This window comes from Helianthus annuus, chromosome 11 (genome assembly GCF_002127325.2).
Source record: "Helianthus annuus cultivar XRQ/B chromosome 11, HanXRQr2.0-SUNRISE, whole genome shotgun sequence".
In the NCBI taxonomy this organism is placed as follows: Eukaryota; Viridiplantae; Streptophyta; class Magnoliopsida; order Asterales; family Asteraceae; genus Helianthus; species Helianthus annuus.
The window spans coordinates 168,914,001-168,933,552 of NC_035443.2; the positions used below are offsets into that span (position 1 = coordinate 168,914,001).

Below are 19,552 nucleotides of genomic sequence, written 5' to 3' on the forward strand. Positions count from 1 at the left end.
CTATATATACTTTTGACTTACGAAATTCCATGAACCACGTAACTACCTGTCCATTTGTATTGTGTTTTAGAAAATGTTCAAAATTGAATAATATATGCTACAAACATCATGTTTATTTCTTTATGACTACAATGACACCACCGGTTTTGATATGTGCTTTTTCGACTTGATATGTTTATTTCGTTTGGATATTTAAGTTAAATCGTTAGATTATGTTCTTCCCCCTATTTTTACATGCCAAATAGCTAAATGGAATTAATTGATTTTCAATGAGTTTGAACTGTAGTTCATAGATGGGAATTTACTTGAACGGAGTTACATTCTTTCAAGTTTTTAATGCAAAATAATGGAAATATATAGATCGTCGAATTTAAGGTTCAGCCTAACATTTCCCTTCTTTTTTCACAGCCCTAATTATGAAGATTTTGATTCAGATGGCTCTGTGGGTAGCTAAGGGGAACGTCGACTGCATGGTCATGCATTAGCAACAGAAAATTTCGTTGATTATTGAATAAAAATGGAGGCTTTATGAACTCCTTTAAGTTTTCCCCTGTAATGTATGTTTTTAGACTTGGCAATTTTCCTGTGCTATGCACGTCTTAAATTTTGTGTGGCCAGTTTATGGTACAAACTCTTATCACGTTTTGTATGGCTTCTCTTACATTGTCTTTTGACTAATTATCTTTTATCCATACATAAACATTTTTCCTAAACACACAACACAATGAAGGACACTAACTGTTGATCATGTCGTGCATCGCACAGGCCTTCCCTCTAGTAAAAAGAAAAAAAAAACTAATTATGTTTGGAATTATTTTAGATGGATTTAAATGTATATATTAAATGAATCATAATTGTTAACGTAAATTTTTAGGTAGTTTGACCATTGTGATATTTAAAAATATTAAAATATGGTAACAAGATAATTATCTATAATACTATAAAAAGGAGAAGTGATGTACCAAATTGTAATTTTACTACAAATACAAGTTATTAATTGGGTTGTAAACGAACCGAACGTTCAGCGAACAGTTCGTTAACCGTTCGGCGGGAAGTTCGTTTATGTTCGTTCGTTTAATAAACGAACGGACATGAAAAAGAAATTTCGTTCGATTAGTTAAATGAACGAACATGAACAGAGGTCTCGTTCGTTCGATTGTGTTCGTGAACGTTTGGTAAGGTGTTCATGAACGTGTTCGTGAATATGTTCATGAACATTCGTTGATTTGCGTTCGTTTATGTTCGTATGTTTGTGTTTTAATTGAAGATCTTTGTACTTTTTTATATTTTATTTGTACTTTTTATATTATTAAACTTTTATTTGTTTTATTACCCTAACAATTAAACAAGGAAACCCACTTTCACCTTGTTTATGCATCATTTCCCTTTCATTTCTCATTATTTACATATGCGAATACGATCGACCTCCGTTCCACAATACGGGATTCAAGTTCGAGTGCTACTCTCTGGTCCATCTATCTTTATCCTTCGTCGCGTTCGCCAAATTTATTTGTGTTTGTTTGTGTTCGTGAACCGTTCGCGAACACGCTCGTTTCCTTAATGAACGAACACGAACATAAAATCTTGTTCGGTAAGTGTTCATGAACCGTTCGTGAACACATTTATTTCCTTAACGAACGGACACGAACAAGGTCTTGTTCGTGTTCATTCGGTTCGTTTACATCCCTAGTTATTAAGCAACATTTACAAGGGAGTGCAAGCCAATATATTAGAGATTCGGTTTTATTTTTAAGACGTCGTAGGGTTAAAATTGGGATTTTGTAGTGGGATTAAATGCTGCCTCTTCATTTCTTTCTTTATGGCGACGGTGGTGGTTACAATGGATCTGGATGAAGCGACGTTCGTTCAAGCAAGTGGTGGCGATTTCATGACCAGGAAAGTGAAGAGACAGAGAGACATAAGGAGAAATCGAAAGAGGGAGGAGGATGAAGATCATGAATTAAGAGAGGGGGCCTATCGGTGATGGAGACGACCGTGAAACTGCCGTCTTCAGGCGGCGGCGATGATGGTTTGATGAACACCTGTTACAGGTTCTACTTATTTTGATATCCGTTGATTTTTAGGTTTTCGTCATATCACTGAACCCCTTTCAGATTAATTCATGCACCAGCCCTAATTAGTTGTTTAATAATTTAATTTATTTCATCTTCTTTCTCCATCTGATCTGTTTCATTGCAAATTGATGCACCCCTATAGTTTAATTTGCTTGTATATTATTGCAATCTGATAATCTTTCTGATGCCCACCAAGTGTTTGTTTGATTGGTTGTGATTATGGCAACAAGGTGGACCTTTATTGAGCTTGGAGTCATGGATTCAGATCACACAGGTCCCTAATCTTGTCTTCTCTTTAATAATCTGTTAACTGTATCTTCAATTATTGTTGCTTTCAATTTGCAGGAATTGCTGTTGTGTTAATGGGAGTTGGTGGCGCCGGAAAATCGTGAGTTTCATCATGATTTTGGTGTAATTTATTTGAAATTTTTTATAAAAACTCTTAATTTTCATGGGTTATGTAGAACTATAGGCGAACTGCTTGCAAAAGCTCTAAATTGTAGCTTTGTTGATGCTGATGACTTCCATCCGCAATCAAACAAAGGTAATAGTTTTCAAAATGGGCTCTTGTTGCACATATTGTGTGATGATCTTGGTCATTTGTGAAGATAGAAATATGTGTATCAATCTATAGAGAAGATGAAGAAGGGGATTCCTTTGTCGGATGAAGACCGGACCCCATGGCTTGAAGTGCTTCGGGATGTTGTGAATGCGAATTTGGTCAGTGGCAAGACTGTAATTCTTGGGTGTTTTGCCCTCCAAAAGCAGTACAGGGAGATTCTTAGGTCATTGCTGACAATCGTTTAAAAAAAAGATTCATTGCTGACAGGTAATGAATAAATACCCTAAAACAAGTCATGTAGGATTTGGTCTTGTTCTTGGTGATGATGGAAAGAGATTTAGAACTTGTATTACGGAAGTAGCTAAGTTGGTTAATTGCTTGATAAAGCTAAAACTCGTTGTAAAGCGGCTCTTGTGGAGCGAGGTATAACCATATTTTGGCTTATTATTAAAACTAATTGAAAAATAACATGGGTTAACAATTTAATTATCTTCTAATTCTATTAGGTAAAGTGGCTGAGTGGACTCCTGTGGAGCTTGAACAAACTACTAAAGCTTTTGAATATGGTGCTGTTAAGTAAGATTCACATGCTTTATGATAAATAGTTATGGTTATAGACATTGTCATGCTATCAGTACCAATAAAGTGAGTAGTGTTTTTTTTAAATGATGGACCTGCTTTAATATAGTTTTCATTTCTTAACTGAGGTGTCTAAACTTATTTTCCCCTCTTTGTTACCCCTTGCTACCACATTTTTGGTCAAATATAGTATTGAAACTTGACAAAGATCCGTGGTTTATTATCACCACTTTTTGTTTGCTTAAGTCAATTTCATGTCATTTTGGAAGAAGTCAAAAACTACTACAGTACCACAAAAAGTCAACACTACACATGTTTATGCAGTTACACCTCTTTGTGTAAATAAAGCGGAATCATTTTTGGAATGGGTGGCAAATTGCCGGATTGTGTGTCAAACGGGTGTACTGCATTTTGGGTCATTGTTTGATACGGGTCCAAACAAAACAAAACGGAACGGATCGAGTTGGTCGAACTTGTCAACACTTTTTAATCATTTCAACTGTTTGTCAAAAAGTATATCGGCTCAACTTAACCTGGCTGTGTTCCCTGCACCAAAATTACTTTTTTTTTTAACTTGAATATGCTTTGACATGCTAATTTGGCCATCTAGGTGCCCAACCCTCCTATAAGCATAGCTCAAGTATGCATTGCTCACACATCTCATGTAGACTATTAATATTACACGTGGCTAAATCGCTCGGCTGGGTGAGTCGGGTAACGGACTAACAGGTAAACAATTCTTCAATTCTTTTCAAAATAGTTCAGGTGGTATCGAGGTGCCCACATACACTTTCGTTTGTTCATCTCATATGAGCTTTATAAATAGTTTGGGTGCTAACTATGATTCAAAAAACTATATTATAACCACAATTATCCTTCTTCTATTAAATTGATTTATGAGCTTGTTATATGGTCTGTTTGCTTCTAAATGGATCTTTAAGTTTAACCCATTTGCTCGTTTGACACATAGCTAAGAAAAAATATAATATCTTGAAGAAAGATGATATTCGCCAATGCCAAGAGGACGAAATTAACAAAGGCTCTTATAGTTGTTAAGATGTAACCACTCCACTTTCTCGAGTATGATTATAGCACACACCATCTTTAGGAAATTGTTACGATAGATCGCTCTTGTAACTATAAAATTCACTTATTTTTGTTGATGTATTAGATTCGTAATATGTGCTTATTTTATAATATTTTTTGTTAGATGCGAACCCATCTTTGTTCAAGTTATTTGAGTCTGGTACTGTTCTTTTTTGAGCTGAACTTCAACTTGTTTGATTTAGGTAAACCTTTTTTGTTTATCCATATGTCGTCTACAAGTTGCTTATATTGTTAGTTTTTTATGTCAACTTTTTTGTTTATACTCAATTGCTCTGTCTTAGCTAGCAAACTGGTATAAAAAAATAAATTACGTTAAATCCGTCAAGCAACGTGCGCAAAAAAACATAAGTATCCGTGGCAACGCGCGGGCATTCCCACTAGTACTAAGGAAATGATTTGAGTCTCTACTTCCTCGTTAGCCTCATACTGCTAAACCCATTTATTTTTATCGGATGAGGGAAACAATTACTTGTTATCGCCAATCTTCACCCTTTTATAAATATTCAAACCTCCCAGCAAAAAAAAATTGTTTATGATCTGTTACTCCGCTACAGCCGTTGTAGTATACCGTCGCATTCACCACAACTAGCCGTCGTTCAGTCTGCACCACTACCACGCGCCGCTGGACACAACCGTAGCACCCTCATCTGCCGCCATGAACTATAGTTTGTCACTTCCGCATTGACTTGTTTCCAATTAACCGCAAGCAACAACTTTGCCATATATTTCTGCTACCGTGCCATCCTTCGAATAACTCGACTTTCGATTCAGGTTAGCAACTGATCCATAATATTTGTGTGAGTTCTTGCTTTTTTTGGATGTCTCCGACGATCTGATATTTTACGAAGATGATGAGACGATAAAACCTACTTGAATATAAAATGAACATTATATATGTACTCAAAATTATTTTATAAAACTTGTAGTGTTATTCACTCTATTAAAACGATTTACTGGTTATGGTTAGAGATCTAAGGCTTTTATCAGTTCAAATATAAATCGGGTTATTTTCTTGGTTATAATATATACCTGATCTAATACAATCGGTAAGCTTTAAATTGAGTTTTAGTATAAGTGATGAGTATATAACTTTGTTTAGGTAAATATCTAAACGTAAAAGTTTGGTGTCATTGTGTAGTTCCAAAAGCTTAATAAATTAGATAGTACTTCGCAAGGTCTCTGTCGTTGGAAAATCAGTAAGTCCATGAGTCTTATACCGATTCAATGTTCTTAAACTTAATAATGAAAATATAGGTTGCATACTCGTCAAAGCCGATTTGCTCTGCTTGCTTATAAGTTACGGATTCTGTTTTTCTTTCATCATAGTATACTGTTATTTTTCGTTACTCGTTGATACGGATTCTTTGGTCTTGCGATCATAATATTTTCTATGTCCATTACTTCGTAGTACGGATTTTTGTCTCTGTCTTGAAGTGTTGTTTTCATGATTTGATACCTATATTCGTTTGATATGTGATACCTTATAGGAGTCGGTTTGTATTTCTTTGTTTGTTTGTTTATTAGTGTGTTGTAGCATGCCATACCTCAGACTTGTATCATGGTCGCATGTTCCTGTTAATATTATTTTCAGTTTCCTGTGAACTATTTATAAGGCCTTTGTATTTGTACTCTGTCACCCAAGCATGTCTGGCTTGTCGTTTGGGCGTCAACGACATGGCACTTGTCGTGACAGTGCGTAATCAAAGTTCACGGCGTCTCTAGCTTGTGCTTGTGTAGCACCTTGGCCACTAGAGGCGTATAGATCGATCTTAGCTCTGAGTCTGAGTTTGTTTGTCTGGAGATGGAATAATGGGTGAACGCCACACTCACCATCTCATAGGTGCATGGACTAGCTAGCTGTGTACCAGTCTGTTCTGTTTATGGCTTTGGGTGCTTCCATGTTACACGACTTAGTTTGTTGATATATCTGTCGTGTAAGTTAGTATATGTTTCTGTATGTGAATATGTTCAGTATCTGTTCTGATATGTTTGATATGTTTTGTACGCATCTGATTATGCCTCCGATCATGTATGGGGTTATGCTTCCGAATATGTTCAGTATTTGTTCTGATATATGTACGCATATGGTTATGTTTCCGAACAGTATTGGGTTAAGTATGCTTCTGACTATGTTCAGTGTCCGATTCTGTTATGTATTAGTTATGTCTGTTTTGACTCAGTATCTGTACTGGTTTGTATCAGTTTCGTCTCAGTATCAGTCTTGATTAAGATTTAGATCCGGTGTTATACGTTTAGTTTGTATCCGTCAGTACATGTATTCAGTATTTGATTCAGTGTCTGTTATATTCTTGCCGTTTGATCTGCCTTATTTCGTGAAGATTCTCTCAATCGGTTAAAGTAATTTCGTTATAAAAATAGTTATTTTGATTAAATAATAAACTTATGAATATTGATTAATTAAAGATACGAAGTGGAATCTAAATGTGTATTTAAAGATAATAGTTCGACAATTCTTTTCTTTTAGAGATCATGGGATTTTAAATGGTATTTATGGCTTAGCTATTTGTTTTGTTTTTGTTTCCCATGTCGTTTTACGGAATGGTCGAAAGTGTTTCATTCGGAAATCCATATTATTTAAATTATTGTATTTTTTTTATAATGTAACTTTTCAAAGTTAGAAAATTAGTTCTTTTTCTCCAATGATGATTTGCTATGAATATGATAACCTATTTTATTTTGATGAAGTTCAAACGTTCAATATAAGAAAATAGCTTTGCCAAGTATCTTGTTTTAAAAATAATAGCATTATTAAATGTTGTTTAAACTATTCTATAGTTATTAGTTTTTTTATTTGTTCAAACGCTTCATTTACAAACGATAGGTTAGAAATTTTTATTGTTGTATGAATACTAGATTATCTAAATGATGTTTAAAAATAATTCCGTTTATACAAGATAAAACGCTTTTGACATCATGGTCAACCGTGTATCAGTTTCTAATTTCTACATCGGTTTGTGTTGGGTTCGGTAACAGTTATGTATACGTCTAACTTTTGTTTCCGTATCACTTTCCGTTACAATCTCAGATCGGTTCGTGTATCAGTTTTTGCATCAGTCATGTGCCTCCATTTGTTTTCAGTAATCGTGTCAATGACCGTTTCAGTTCAGTCTCAGTTCTGTTCTGTTGTGTTTTGCTTCCGCTGATATGACTTTACTTGTACTGTTGATTTCTCCGTTACTGAGCAACTTTTGGCTCAGCCGTATTTTTTCTTTTTGTGTTTGTCTTATTTGTTTTACAGGTAATCTGGGATAATATGGGATTTCAGTGAGGAGCGTTAGGAAGTTGTTGACCAAGATTCTTTATTTCAGTAACGTAATAATATATATTTACGATCTTTTATATAATGTTATGGATTGGTTTTTAGTTTTGATATCTGTAAGAGTGACACGTCAGCCCTATTCGGGTCGGGGTGTTACAAGTTTATTGAAATTTAATTTACACTTGAAGAACAACGGTGATGCAGTTTCGAGTGCAGTCAAATGGCTCAAGAATGATTCGTTAATCAAAAATAAAAATTAACCAAAAGGTTCAAGAACATAGTTCTTTCTATTCAATAATCAACATAAACTACTTAAACAATAAACCTTTAATCCCTTTTATAGTTAGGAATCTAAACTCAAATAGGAAACTAAATAAGATAAAATAAGAATTCAAATTTAAATAAATAAAAGATATGATCCTACATCAAATGGTGTGTTCTTTAGGATTCTGGAAAGCAAGCAGGGGTATATAGTGGATTGATCATTAGCCAGATCAGTAATGAATTTTTTACTTCAATTTCATTTTGGTGAAGGAAAATAGGGAGAAAAAGATTGCAAAATGACTAAACTGCCTGTATAAAAAGAGGAGATCATGTGCACATGATTCCTTTTTAGTGAAATCGTTACTCTAGGTCTTTTATGGGCAAACTGCATATGGTTTACTGGTTTAGAGATAAATAGAGTTATGTATCATAGATGCCCTTGATATGATTTAGAGAACAATAGCAACAGTTACTATTTAAGGATTATAACTAGGGTTAAAGTTGATCCATGTTTTAAAGACGAGCAGTGGCGGATCTTGACCTAAAACTCAGCATGGGCCGATGTTTTTTGGAGATAAAATCAGCCTGGGCCGAACCAATACACATTTAAAAAAATTCTCGAAAACCTGAAATTTAACATTACTGGGCGAAAAAACCGCACGGGCCGAGGCCTGGTCCGGCCTCCTCTAAGCTCCTCCCCTGAAGACGAGCATGCTTCTTCATTTTTAAGCATCTTGCCTCAGTGGAGATAACAAATTATGAGGGGATAGTGGAAGAAGATTAGTTACTCGGGCTATCACAACACAACCTGGCTGCTTTGTGCACAATCACTTCTACAATTGGCCTCTACATACGATTAAGGAAGAAAAGATAAATATGTAGATTATTAGGGAAAAAAGAAAGAGAAACATGTTAATAATGACCTGTCGTTCAATATCGCAGCCAACAAAGATCAATATGCTCATTTTAAGTGGTTAATATAATATATAGTAGAAGTTATAATCAGAAAATTAAATATGAGCAACAAAATGTGACTTAAAATCTTGGTCAACACGATAAAAGAATCTCTACATTTCAATATTAGGCTGATAGGTTCTCTACAATCGGAAAGAATGATCTAATCAATCGTGTTATGCCTTCAAGAATAAAAAAATTAAAAAAGCCATCTTTCTTGCTCCTGACCGACCAAATAAAGTATTATTAAACAACATTCCTAAAATTTTGAGTTAATTAATGGTGGTAAAATGTCTTCTATATAGCTTGCGCCTTATGTTTTTAATGATTTTTTAGGGGGAGGAAAAATGGGCCCATTGAGAAAGTTGTGGAGAGGAGACAGGGGCGAATGATAGAGAATGGAGAGTCAGCGGAATACATGTTTTAGAAGGCGGCACATTTGACGGCCGAAGAGACTTGTGTTGTCTTTTTGAAGACAATGGTGTAAGCTTTTTTCCGTTTAAACTATTACTATATTGCTACAAGCCCGACCCATAGGATGTGCAAGGTGTGCCACCGAACAGGACCCAACATTTTTTTGGGCCCAAAAATATTTCTGTCTTACATTTCTGATATATGTATACAGATAAATATACAACATTATCGTATCATGGTTAGGTGCCTTCTTTTTCTACCTAAGATTCTGGTTCGAAACCCAGCACTAACGCTTTTTGTTTTCTTGGGGCCCTTATGTTGACTGTTGCTTTAGGCCAATTTGATTCAGTTGTGCTAAAATCATTAGAAGTCCATATTTTTTGGTGTTAATACCATAACTTTCTATCAAGCAGATTGCCACATGAAATTTAGTTAAAGTTAACTTAATCTTCATTATAAATATATAACAACAATTTGATTGATTATTCTCTAAGCATCTCTTTTTAGTGTTTATCTGACCATGCATTTGTAAGTTAATTGCAAAATTTCTATCTTGTTATTGACAACAAAGCTTAAATCAGTCCTTTGCCAATCATTTTTGTCTATGTATATTTTCATCTAATTATTATTTGTCACTATAGCCAAAGTTGACACTAACTATTTGAGGGCCCAAATTTTTATCCCGCATAGGGCCAAAAACGTTTTTGTGATTTTCACAGACGGCCATGTATTGCTATTTTTCCTTTGCATATATTACATTTGCATAATGATATGAGATTTTGGAATTTGATGTCATGTATGTTTACACTTGCAGTATAAGAAAATACTATGTTCTCAATCTTTGTTTTAAGCAAATAATCACGAACTTGCTTGAAAGAAAATCCAAAATTGAAATACTTAATGAGCATGTTCATGCGTTTGGTACACTCCCCTGTTATGACAACTTTTTTACTTCCTTCTATTCAAGCTAAACATAGCATCAAAATTATTTACATATGTTAAAACAATAATTAACTTAATTTTAAGGAAAGCTTGAAAGCTACAACTTGCTACAACTACCAGCCTTTGCTCAATTCAAACACTACATCCACGGTTATTGTCAAATACCCCTCTTTAATTTCATCTTTACTGTTCTTTACTCTCAGCAAGCAATCGACATGGTATACGCTCCAGTCACATAAATAGGCGTTAATATTTTTTTATCTTATAAACTTTTAAATGGTGAATGAAGAAGCTGGAAAGAAAGTCTTATGAAAGCTGCATACAATGAACACTAGGCAGCTGGAACCCAAAATTGCCAATAGGCAGCGGGAACCCAAAATCGTCGTGCAATTCGTCAACTAGACGCGCATCTTTTGCACAACTTATCTATAGGTTAGGCGATGTAACTATAAGAATAGAACCCTTCTTCATCAAATCAAATCCAAATAAATAGCAAATCAAAAGAGGAAATCAAAAAGACAAACTAAAAACTCATACTGCTCCAAATATATAAACAAACCCCCCAAAAAGGAAAACAAGAACAAGAGGAACAATGTAATAGAACTAACCAACACAAACACCATATACATTATTAACTCCAATCCACGAACACACAAACAATAAATAAATAAATAAATAGAAGAATATGAACATGATTAAGAAATGACAATCAAAACCCTAAAAAGCAAACCAGATGAACAATTACAAGTCAAAATGAAGAAAAACGGATGGAATAAACAAGAAAGAAACACATTGAATGAATAATAGAGATAGAAGTTGAAACAAACAAAAACAATGAATATAGAAGAATAAGAAGATGAAATAATCACAAACAGTATAATTATTAATAAACACACATTATTAACTCCAATCCACGAACACACAAACAAACAAACAAACAATCTAATACTAGTAAAAAAGTCTCCTTAATGCCACTTGGCATTCTCTCTTATATTACCTCAATCACAATAATAAATAATAACAATAATAAGTAAATTAATATAAGGACCATTATCCATATTAATAAATAATTCTAAATAAACACTTTCTCCCTTAAAAAATTTGATATGCCATGATGCTTGGGTTAATAAATTATACTATATGATATAGAGATAAAAATATAAAAATTACTTTATCTCTATTGTTTGTTTATTATTATCTATAACAAAACTATTATTATTTTTCTATTAATATTAATATCCTCAATTTAATTATTTACGCGTTGTTATATTAACTTTATTTGGTAATATAACTCCCCGTTAAGATTAACCACATATATTTTAAAAACCAAATGATTTAAAATATTACTTATTGATAAAGATGGTAAAGTTACAAATAAAATTTCAAATCTAATTTAACTTTTAGTATAGAATTCCAATTATTGTCACGTGTCACTCTCGCTTTTAACCTTACAATTTAGACTTACATTTTATTTCAAAATATTTTTTAATCCTTATCCTTACTAATATAATAAATTTAACTTAAATATATTAATAACCATATTAAGATGCACTATTTAATTAATATTATTAGATAAATACAATGTATTCTATTAAATATTATCGTAAAATAAAAATACAATAATTAGATCTTTTTACTAAACATCCTTATATAAACACTAATCGGAAAAAAACACAATAATTAGATCATACTATTATTACACTTTTTTAACTATGTGAATAGTATTATATAGAAGCATAATATACAAGTTTGTAATACTTATAATACTTATAAATTAAAATATTATTCAATCTAAGTTTTTTTTTATATTAATTCGTTGTGGTAATTTATTATACTATATAAACCATAATAAATAATAATAATAATATCAATCATAATAAATAATAATAATAATAACTAAATTAATATAAAAACCATTCTCCACCTTAATAAATAATTTTTTATGCATCATCTCACTCAAAAGAAATTGATATACCATGATACTTAAGTTACTAAATTATATTATATGATATACAGATAAAAATATAAGAATTACTTTATCTCTTGAATATACCGATTTTACATATCAAAAATCAAGATTATCTTCACCTCTATGGCATACGATAAACGGTCATTATATTTTTTTTAATATGTCTGTATTTAATATGAATATCCTTTAAAATCAAAAGCCTTTATTATTAATATCTCCGATTTAATTATTTATGCATTATTATATTTACTTTATTTGATAAAATAACACTTAAATAAGATTAAGATTAAGCACATATATTTCTAAAACCAAATAATTTAAAATATTAATTACTGATAAAGATGATAAAATAACAAATCTACTAATAAAAGAAGTCCCCTTAATGTCACATGTCACTCTAATTTAACTTTTAATAAACATCAAATCTTATTTAACTTTTAATATAAGATTCCATTTATCGTCACGGGTCACTCTCTCCTTCAACTTTACAATTTAGACTTACATTTTATTTAAAAATATTTTTTAATCCTTATCCTTACTAATATAATAAATTTGATTTAAATATGTTAATAACCATATTAGGATGCACTATTTAATTAATTTTATAGATAAATACAATGTATTTTATTAAATAATAATATTATCATAAAATAAAAAATTACGGATCTTTTTTATTAAACCATCCTTATATTAATACTAATCGGAAACACGCAATAATTAGATTATACTATTATTACATTTTTTTAACTATGTGACCAGGATTATATAGAAGTATGATTTAAAATATATATATATATATATATATATATATATATTTTATGTGTGTAATACACTGGTTTGTAACACTTATAAATTAAAATATTATTCAATCTAAGTTTTTTTTATATTTAATTCGTGTAACCTTTAATGCCACATGGCATTTTCTCCTCTAACATCCCTCCAGTTAATGCCACATGCTATTTTCATCTTTAATTCATTTATAATATATAATAATTAATATCTAATTCTAATTTATGATAATTCATTAATAATATATAATAAGTAATATCTATTTCTAATTTATGATTAAAAAAATATACATAAGTGATCTATGATATTTAAAACTATGATTTTAGTGCTTTTTAAAATAAATAGTTTAAATTACAAAAGAAAAAAAAACAAAAACCGTTATCCATATCTGAGATTATCTATAAAATCAATATATGAGTTTTCTAACATATAAATAAAAGCAAAAAATAATAACGAACCAGAGGAGGACTATATATTAGTAGTAAGAATAACAAATCTAATTTATGTCATACCAATAAAATTGGCTTTTTACCAATAGAGAGAAAAAGAACAACTTAAATAATGAATTTTATAAACATAATTGAGGTCTTAGAGATTTATTTTAAATAAAAATTATATTTAAAAGATACACAATGATAAAAATTATTATTATTTGTACATTCTTACATGTAACGTAATACATAATTTCATTAATATATAAATTTGTTTATTAAATGTTTTTCAGTATTCAACTTTTGTAATACACGACTATTATGATATTTTCAGTATTACTAATTAAGATGGGTTATTTTTTGTGATAAATTCAAGTTAGTTGTGTGAACCACTATATGGTAATTGAAATTTGTATATATAAAGTTTCGTTACTAATTAACGTAGGTCGTTAGTAATATAATTTTTTTTAAAGATTATATAATTATATCATTTATATTGTACAAACTCGTGTAATACGCGGGTCTATAAACTAGTAAATAAATAAATAGAAGAATATGAACATGATTAAGTAATCATAATCAAAACCCTAAAAAGCAAACCAGATGAACATTTACAAGTCAAAATGAAGAAAAACGGATGGAATAAACAAGAAAGAAAGAAACACATTGAATGAATAATAGAGATAGAAGTTGAAACAAACAAACATTGGATCAGAAGGAGGAAGAGGAGAAGACAACAAAGAACAGATGGAAGCCAAGAGGATGAAGCAGAAGGAATGAAAATGAAAATGAAAGTGAGTGTTGTTGATATATGATGAGGAGGAGGTTAAAAGTAACAACAAATTTCAACGGTGAGATTTGTTTGTTTGAGATGAAACAGAAAAGCAACAACCAGATTGTGTCTAGTGTAATATGTATATACCTCCTATAAGTATAGTTCAAAATATTAGCAAATCAAAGAAAAAGACAAAAAAAGAGAGAAAACGAAAATAAAACTTCTGGCACGTTTTGGCCGCCCGGCGGTAATGGGTCGGGACTGACACCCAACGGATAAAACAACACGAACCTAAGATCTGATTCGTTAGAAATTAGAAATATAAAAAAAATAGAGCAATAGAAATAAGGAGAGCCAGTGAGTGTGTGTGTGTGTGTGAATGTTCTCCTCTCTTCTCTTCTCTTCTCATGTGATAGATAGATAGATACACAGGAAAGAAGATGATCACTCTATCTCTCTCTCTCTCTCTTACTCTCATTTTATAGTCACATAAATGTGTGTGTAACGTTAATACTTTTTAATTGTAAGGGCTGGAGTGTAACATTCAGATATGGGGGACCTCACATGCCACCAAATAGTAGGTAATCACAATGTTTTCAGAACCGGACCGGAGGTCGACCCGGTCGCCTTATGGGGTCAAAGGTCGGACCGGTCCGATCGGTTCGACCGGATTTAAGACCCGGATTACGTCATAAATTATAATATATATATATATATATATATATATATATATATATATATATATATAGCGGAGAGTTCAAATGAGAAGAATTAAAAATTAAGAATAAAAAGAATAAAGGATATAAAGGTACTTTGAACAAATCATTTAATGATTCTTTTATGTGTTTTTGTTATTCAAATTAATGAATCTAATCATTTAATGTGCCTATCTTATAAAATAGTTATGCATCTTACACAATAAAAACAAGCATACACATGATCTTATATTTTCAACGTTTCCTACACCATTAAAACAATATTTTGGTGTAGGATACAAAATGTGTAGGACTCAAAAACTTTTAAATAATTTTGCGACTCATAATAAAATATGTAAAGGACACATAATTTTTAAATAATTTTGTCACTTCTAATAAAATTTGTGTATGAGCCAATATAGTAATGATGGTGAAGGAGGAATTTATGGTTGCATTTATAAGATTTGTGTAACTCTTTAAAATATTTATTAATATTGTACATCAAAATGTCTATACTACCCTTAGTAATTAAAACATTAATTAAAAGTGGACAAAAATGATATATTGATTCACAACCATTGATCAAAAAAATATAGGGTCTATATTAATTCATTTTTTCTTCTTTTAAGAAGATTCTTCTCAAATGAACCTCCCCCTATATATATATATATATATATATATATATATATATATATATATATATATATATATATATATAAAATATAGAAAATAACTAGTTATGTCCTAAATTAATGTAATGGATTTACCCAAATATCATTTAATTTAAATAAATTCAACATTTTCCTTTAAAAAAAAATCAACATTTATAAAATCACCAAAACACTTAAACCCTATATTAGTGGATTAGATGGGCGGTGCCTTGATACTAGAAAAAAGCCAAAGTACCCTTCCATTACCCAATGCAAATCTTCATCAAACTCTATTCTCTCACATAAACGAATATTCTGTCTCGTATCTATTCTCTCTTGTTCCATTGAAAAATCAAAAGCCAGCCATGGAACTCTTTCAAGCCTTCAAATTGGAATGATACCAGCCATGGAATGGAACTCTTTCAAGCCTTCAAATTGGAATCAAACCTGATGGAGTTGAACTTGAATCGAAGATGGAATGGAACTATGAAGAAAATGCTCTGAGGAAGCCAAGCGACAGCATACAAGGGAAGGAGGAGGTGTGTTTTGTTGTTTTGTTTGAGTTTAGGATTAGGTTTTCAATGAATGGCATCATTTAATAAAAATAAGAAAAAAAGAACCGGCCTGAATGTAAGCGAAGACCCGCCGGTCCGACCACCGGCTCCCGGCCGGACCGGTCCGCTTTTTCGAGCAATGAAGGCCCGTTTTGCCCTAATCCAATCCAAACACAATCCGGGTTCATATAAAAACCTTCTAAATATTTCAGTTTATCACTTTTCCCTTACACGACATAAACTCTATTCTTCTATCAGACGCCTCCCTTATTCCCTATGCAGTTAATACGGTAAAATATCAGTTATCGGTCAAGGACCGATATTTGAAATATTTGTTACTCGATAAGATATCGGTGGGATATAGGTAATAAAATATAATGCATAATTTATATATATAGAAATTTAACACCAATAATTCAGTGATATATCGGTTATATCGGTCAAATATCCGTTAATATCGCCGATAATATCGGTACCAATATTTTGACCGCTATTTGACACCGATATTTTACTAAGGGACACCGATATGACCGATATATCACCGATATTAACTGCATAGCTCATTCCATATTCTCCATATTCAACCCTACCGGTCCAAGCTCGTGTTACTTTCAGTAAATTGTAAATGTAACATTATTTGTCTTATTTCTTGATTTTTTTTGTACCCGACTTATGAAGAAAACTTATACAATCCACTTTGTTAGTAATCTATGAAATATGTCACTTTATTTGCATTAATTTTATATATACGTTTATGATTAATGTAATTTAGATTTTCTACCCGGGAAGCAATCTCGGGTGATAACCTAGTGTAGTATATAAGACAAAGTTTTTCTTTAATTACATTATATTATAGCTTTTAATATTTTAGGTTTAATATTAATTCTAGTCGAAAAGCTTAATTTACCTTGTTGGCTATTGGGTTGGGTGTCCTATTGCAATAAATCACCTTATAAGTAAATTTATTATGATTTTGATCAAAACCTTGAAAGTGTTTTTTTTCGATGTCAAAGAAAAAGTTTATATCTATCTGTACAAGTGATATGATGGACGGATTGAGTGACAAAATCACAAATTAGATTGGATTAGATTATATTGACGTTACAAAGAAATGAAACTACTTGTCCCATTTGCTTTTAAAATAATAATGAAACTATATTGACATATGTATGTTTAACAAGAATAATAAATAATTCATGAACGTCTCGTGGCCCTTGAGCGAGCACAAGATAGATAGATGCCCACCCAAAAGGAACAATGCAGGGTCCATACACTATTTATACAACCCAAAACTGGAATTATAATTATAAGAAATTTCTTTTTATATTACTTTAGTATGAATGAATACTAGAGATGCTCTTATATACTAATGCTGTCTTTCAACGACGATTTTCGCATTACGTGTACATTATTTTTCTTTTATCTTAAAATGAAATTCTACGGTTCTACCACATACTACTTTAACACCATTTCCTTAGTCTCGTTACATTTATTTCATTGTGTTTTTCTTTTCATTCACACGAGCTCCTTTTTCAATAATGATCTTCTGACTTATATTTGGTCACATACGTGTTATTCAACGATTTGCATATGAACCTAGCAATATTGGTAAAATCATATTAACTTTATCTAAATGTTTCCTATTTCTAAAAAATGCATTAAAGAATTAAAAATCTTTTTTAGGTTTTTCTTTTTATGTATGATCTAAAAACCCCGAATTTATATTTGCTTCGTAACACTAGCTAGAGATAGAGTTGGCATGTCCAATATCAAGGGCGTAGCTTTCAAGGGGCCGGGAGGGGCGCCCGACCCCCCCCCCCTGAATTTTCGCTCAGTAATGTTATGTATGTACGTTTCGTGTAGATTTTTTTAGGTACATACATTTTCGACCCCCTGGTTTTATAAAAAAAATTACTTATATAGAATTTTTAAGTACTGTGACTTCCGGCCACCTGGTGGAAATTTTCAAGCTTCGCCACTGTCCAATATAATAACCATGTAGAGTAGATTCGTAGTCCAATAATATCATCAATAAGTTATGGATTTTGATAATCATTTCCAAACAAGATTTTTTCGCGTATGAAAGAGAACAAACGAGGTGAGGAGATAGATTGCTTAATTTTTTCTTTATTTTCTTTCAATATCATTTAGAAATAAGCTACCTTCATAAAAATATAGAACGGCCCACATCTTTGCCAATGTCACCGTGGGTGTTACAAGTCATATTAGCTAGCTTTTATCTTCATTATATTTATGATTAAGGTTACTATAACTACTCCTTTTGTTTATAACTAGTTTCCAACCACTCCGCGTTTTGGGGGCAAGGATGAAGGCGTAAAACTGTACTACTAACGTTTAGGGGGGGAGGGGATGCTAAGTGGCATGCGAACAACAAAAACCGGGAAAAACATAAAAGAAAAACACGAAAGTAAATCACCAACTAACTCACATGATGTAAATGTAGATAAACTCGCATTTATACCGACACATGCTATAAAGTCGATATGTCAAAAAGTGTGTAAAATGAGAATTTTGAAACTTAAAAAGAGAAGTGACATAAACTTTAGCTAAAAGAAAAAAAGATCTTGAGGGATCATCAAACAAAAGTTGGTCACCAAAATTCCAGTGTTGATAAAGTATCAATGGCAGAAATGCAATAAACATCAAATTATAGTCCATTTTTTAGACTGTTGCTAAGAAGATACATGAATCTATATCTCTAATAAAGCATACCATTGGGGGACACATGTCACCCTATGGTTGATGCCAAATAAGCAGCCACATAAGCATACATGTGGCATATCTCAAATTGGAGGACATGTGGCATAACTCTGGTTTAAGGATTGGAGAGGCTTCTTATGTACGTTTCTATTATACCGTAACCTTCATTCTAACATTTAACCCTAATTATCATTCTCTTTCTCTCAAATTGGAGGACGTGTGTCATAGCTCTGGTTTAGGGTGATACCTTCAATTGAACCTTATTTCTTATTAAGGACTTAAGAGGGTTGTGACTTTCATCAATCCTTGATTTTCCGCGATTACTGGAAACTTTCAGACGATTATGAATTCGTATGATCTTATTCGTTGTTCCCAAGAGATTTTCAGGTCCTACTAATTCGGACTTACCAAACTTCTATCCAACAATAGATGTTTAACATCCCATCTATACAAAGTCTCCAAAGGAGCAGCCTTGATGCTTACATGCTAACTATTAGTTACAGGAGAGCTTATTTAAGGTGGGATAATCTTTCCAACTATAGCTTAAAACCAATCTTAAGGAATAGCTAATCCTTACAGTTAGTCGAACAAATCGACGATCCTGGGTAACTGATGGCGATCCTCAATTGTTGCCTAAGTAGGGTTGCGGTAATCAATGCATAAGCATAATGAACCATCTTTCTTAATTAATAAAATCGGAGCTCCCATAATTATGATTTAGGCTTTTATGAAATCCTCTTCTAAAAACTTTCCTGGTTGACCCTTAGTCATTCCATCCTGTTGGTACTAAC

At 31.9% G+C, this 19,552-nt stretch overlaps 1 protein-coding gene across 8 annotated transcripts; it reads left to right on the top strand.

Moving 5' to 3' along the window:
• Positions 1–1,769: 1,769 nt before the first annotated feature.
• On the top strand, positions 1,770–9,492 carry LOC110891026 (gluconokinase-like). Of its 8 annotated transcripts, none has more exons than XM_022138688.2 (8): positions 1,770–2,051; positions 2,306–2,349; positions 2,421–2,463; positions 2,540–2,619; positions 2,710–3,060; positions 3,144–3,213; positions 3,827–3,945; positions 9,158–9,492. In XM_022138688.2, exons 1-5 carry the CDS (start codon positions 1,984–1,986, stop codon positions 2,880–2,882), a joined length of 408 nt encoding a protein of 135 aa, XP_021994380.1. In that variant the 5' UTR covers positions 1,770–1,983; the 3' UTR covers positions 2,883–3,060; positions 3,144–3,213; positions 3,827–3,945; positions 9,158–9,492. The 8 variants fall into 8 exon arrangements, 7 of the variants coding, with proteins under 7 accessions (XP_021994380.1, XP_021994379.1, XP_035835953.1 ...); XM_022138687.2 differs by lacking the exon at positions 9,158–9,492 and adding an exon at positions 7,583–7,796; XM_035980060.1 differs by lacking the exon at positions 9,158–9,492 and adding an exon at positions 4,878–6,067.
• Positions 9,493–19,552: the final 10,060 nt, after the last annotated feature.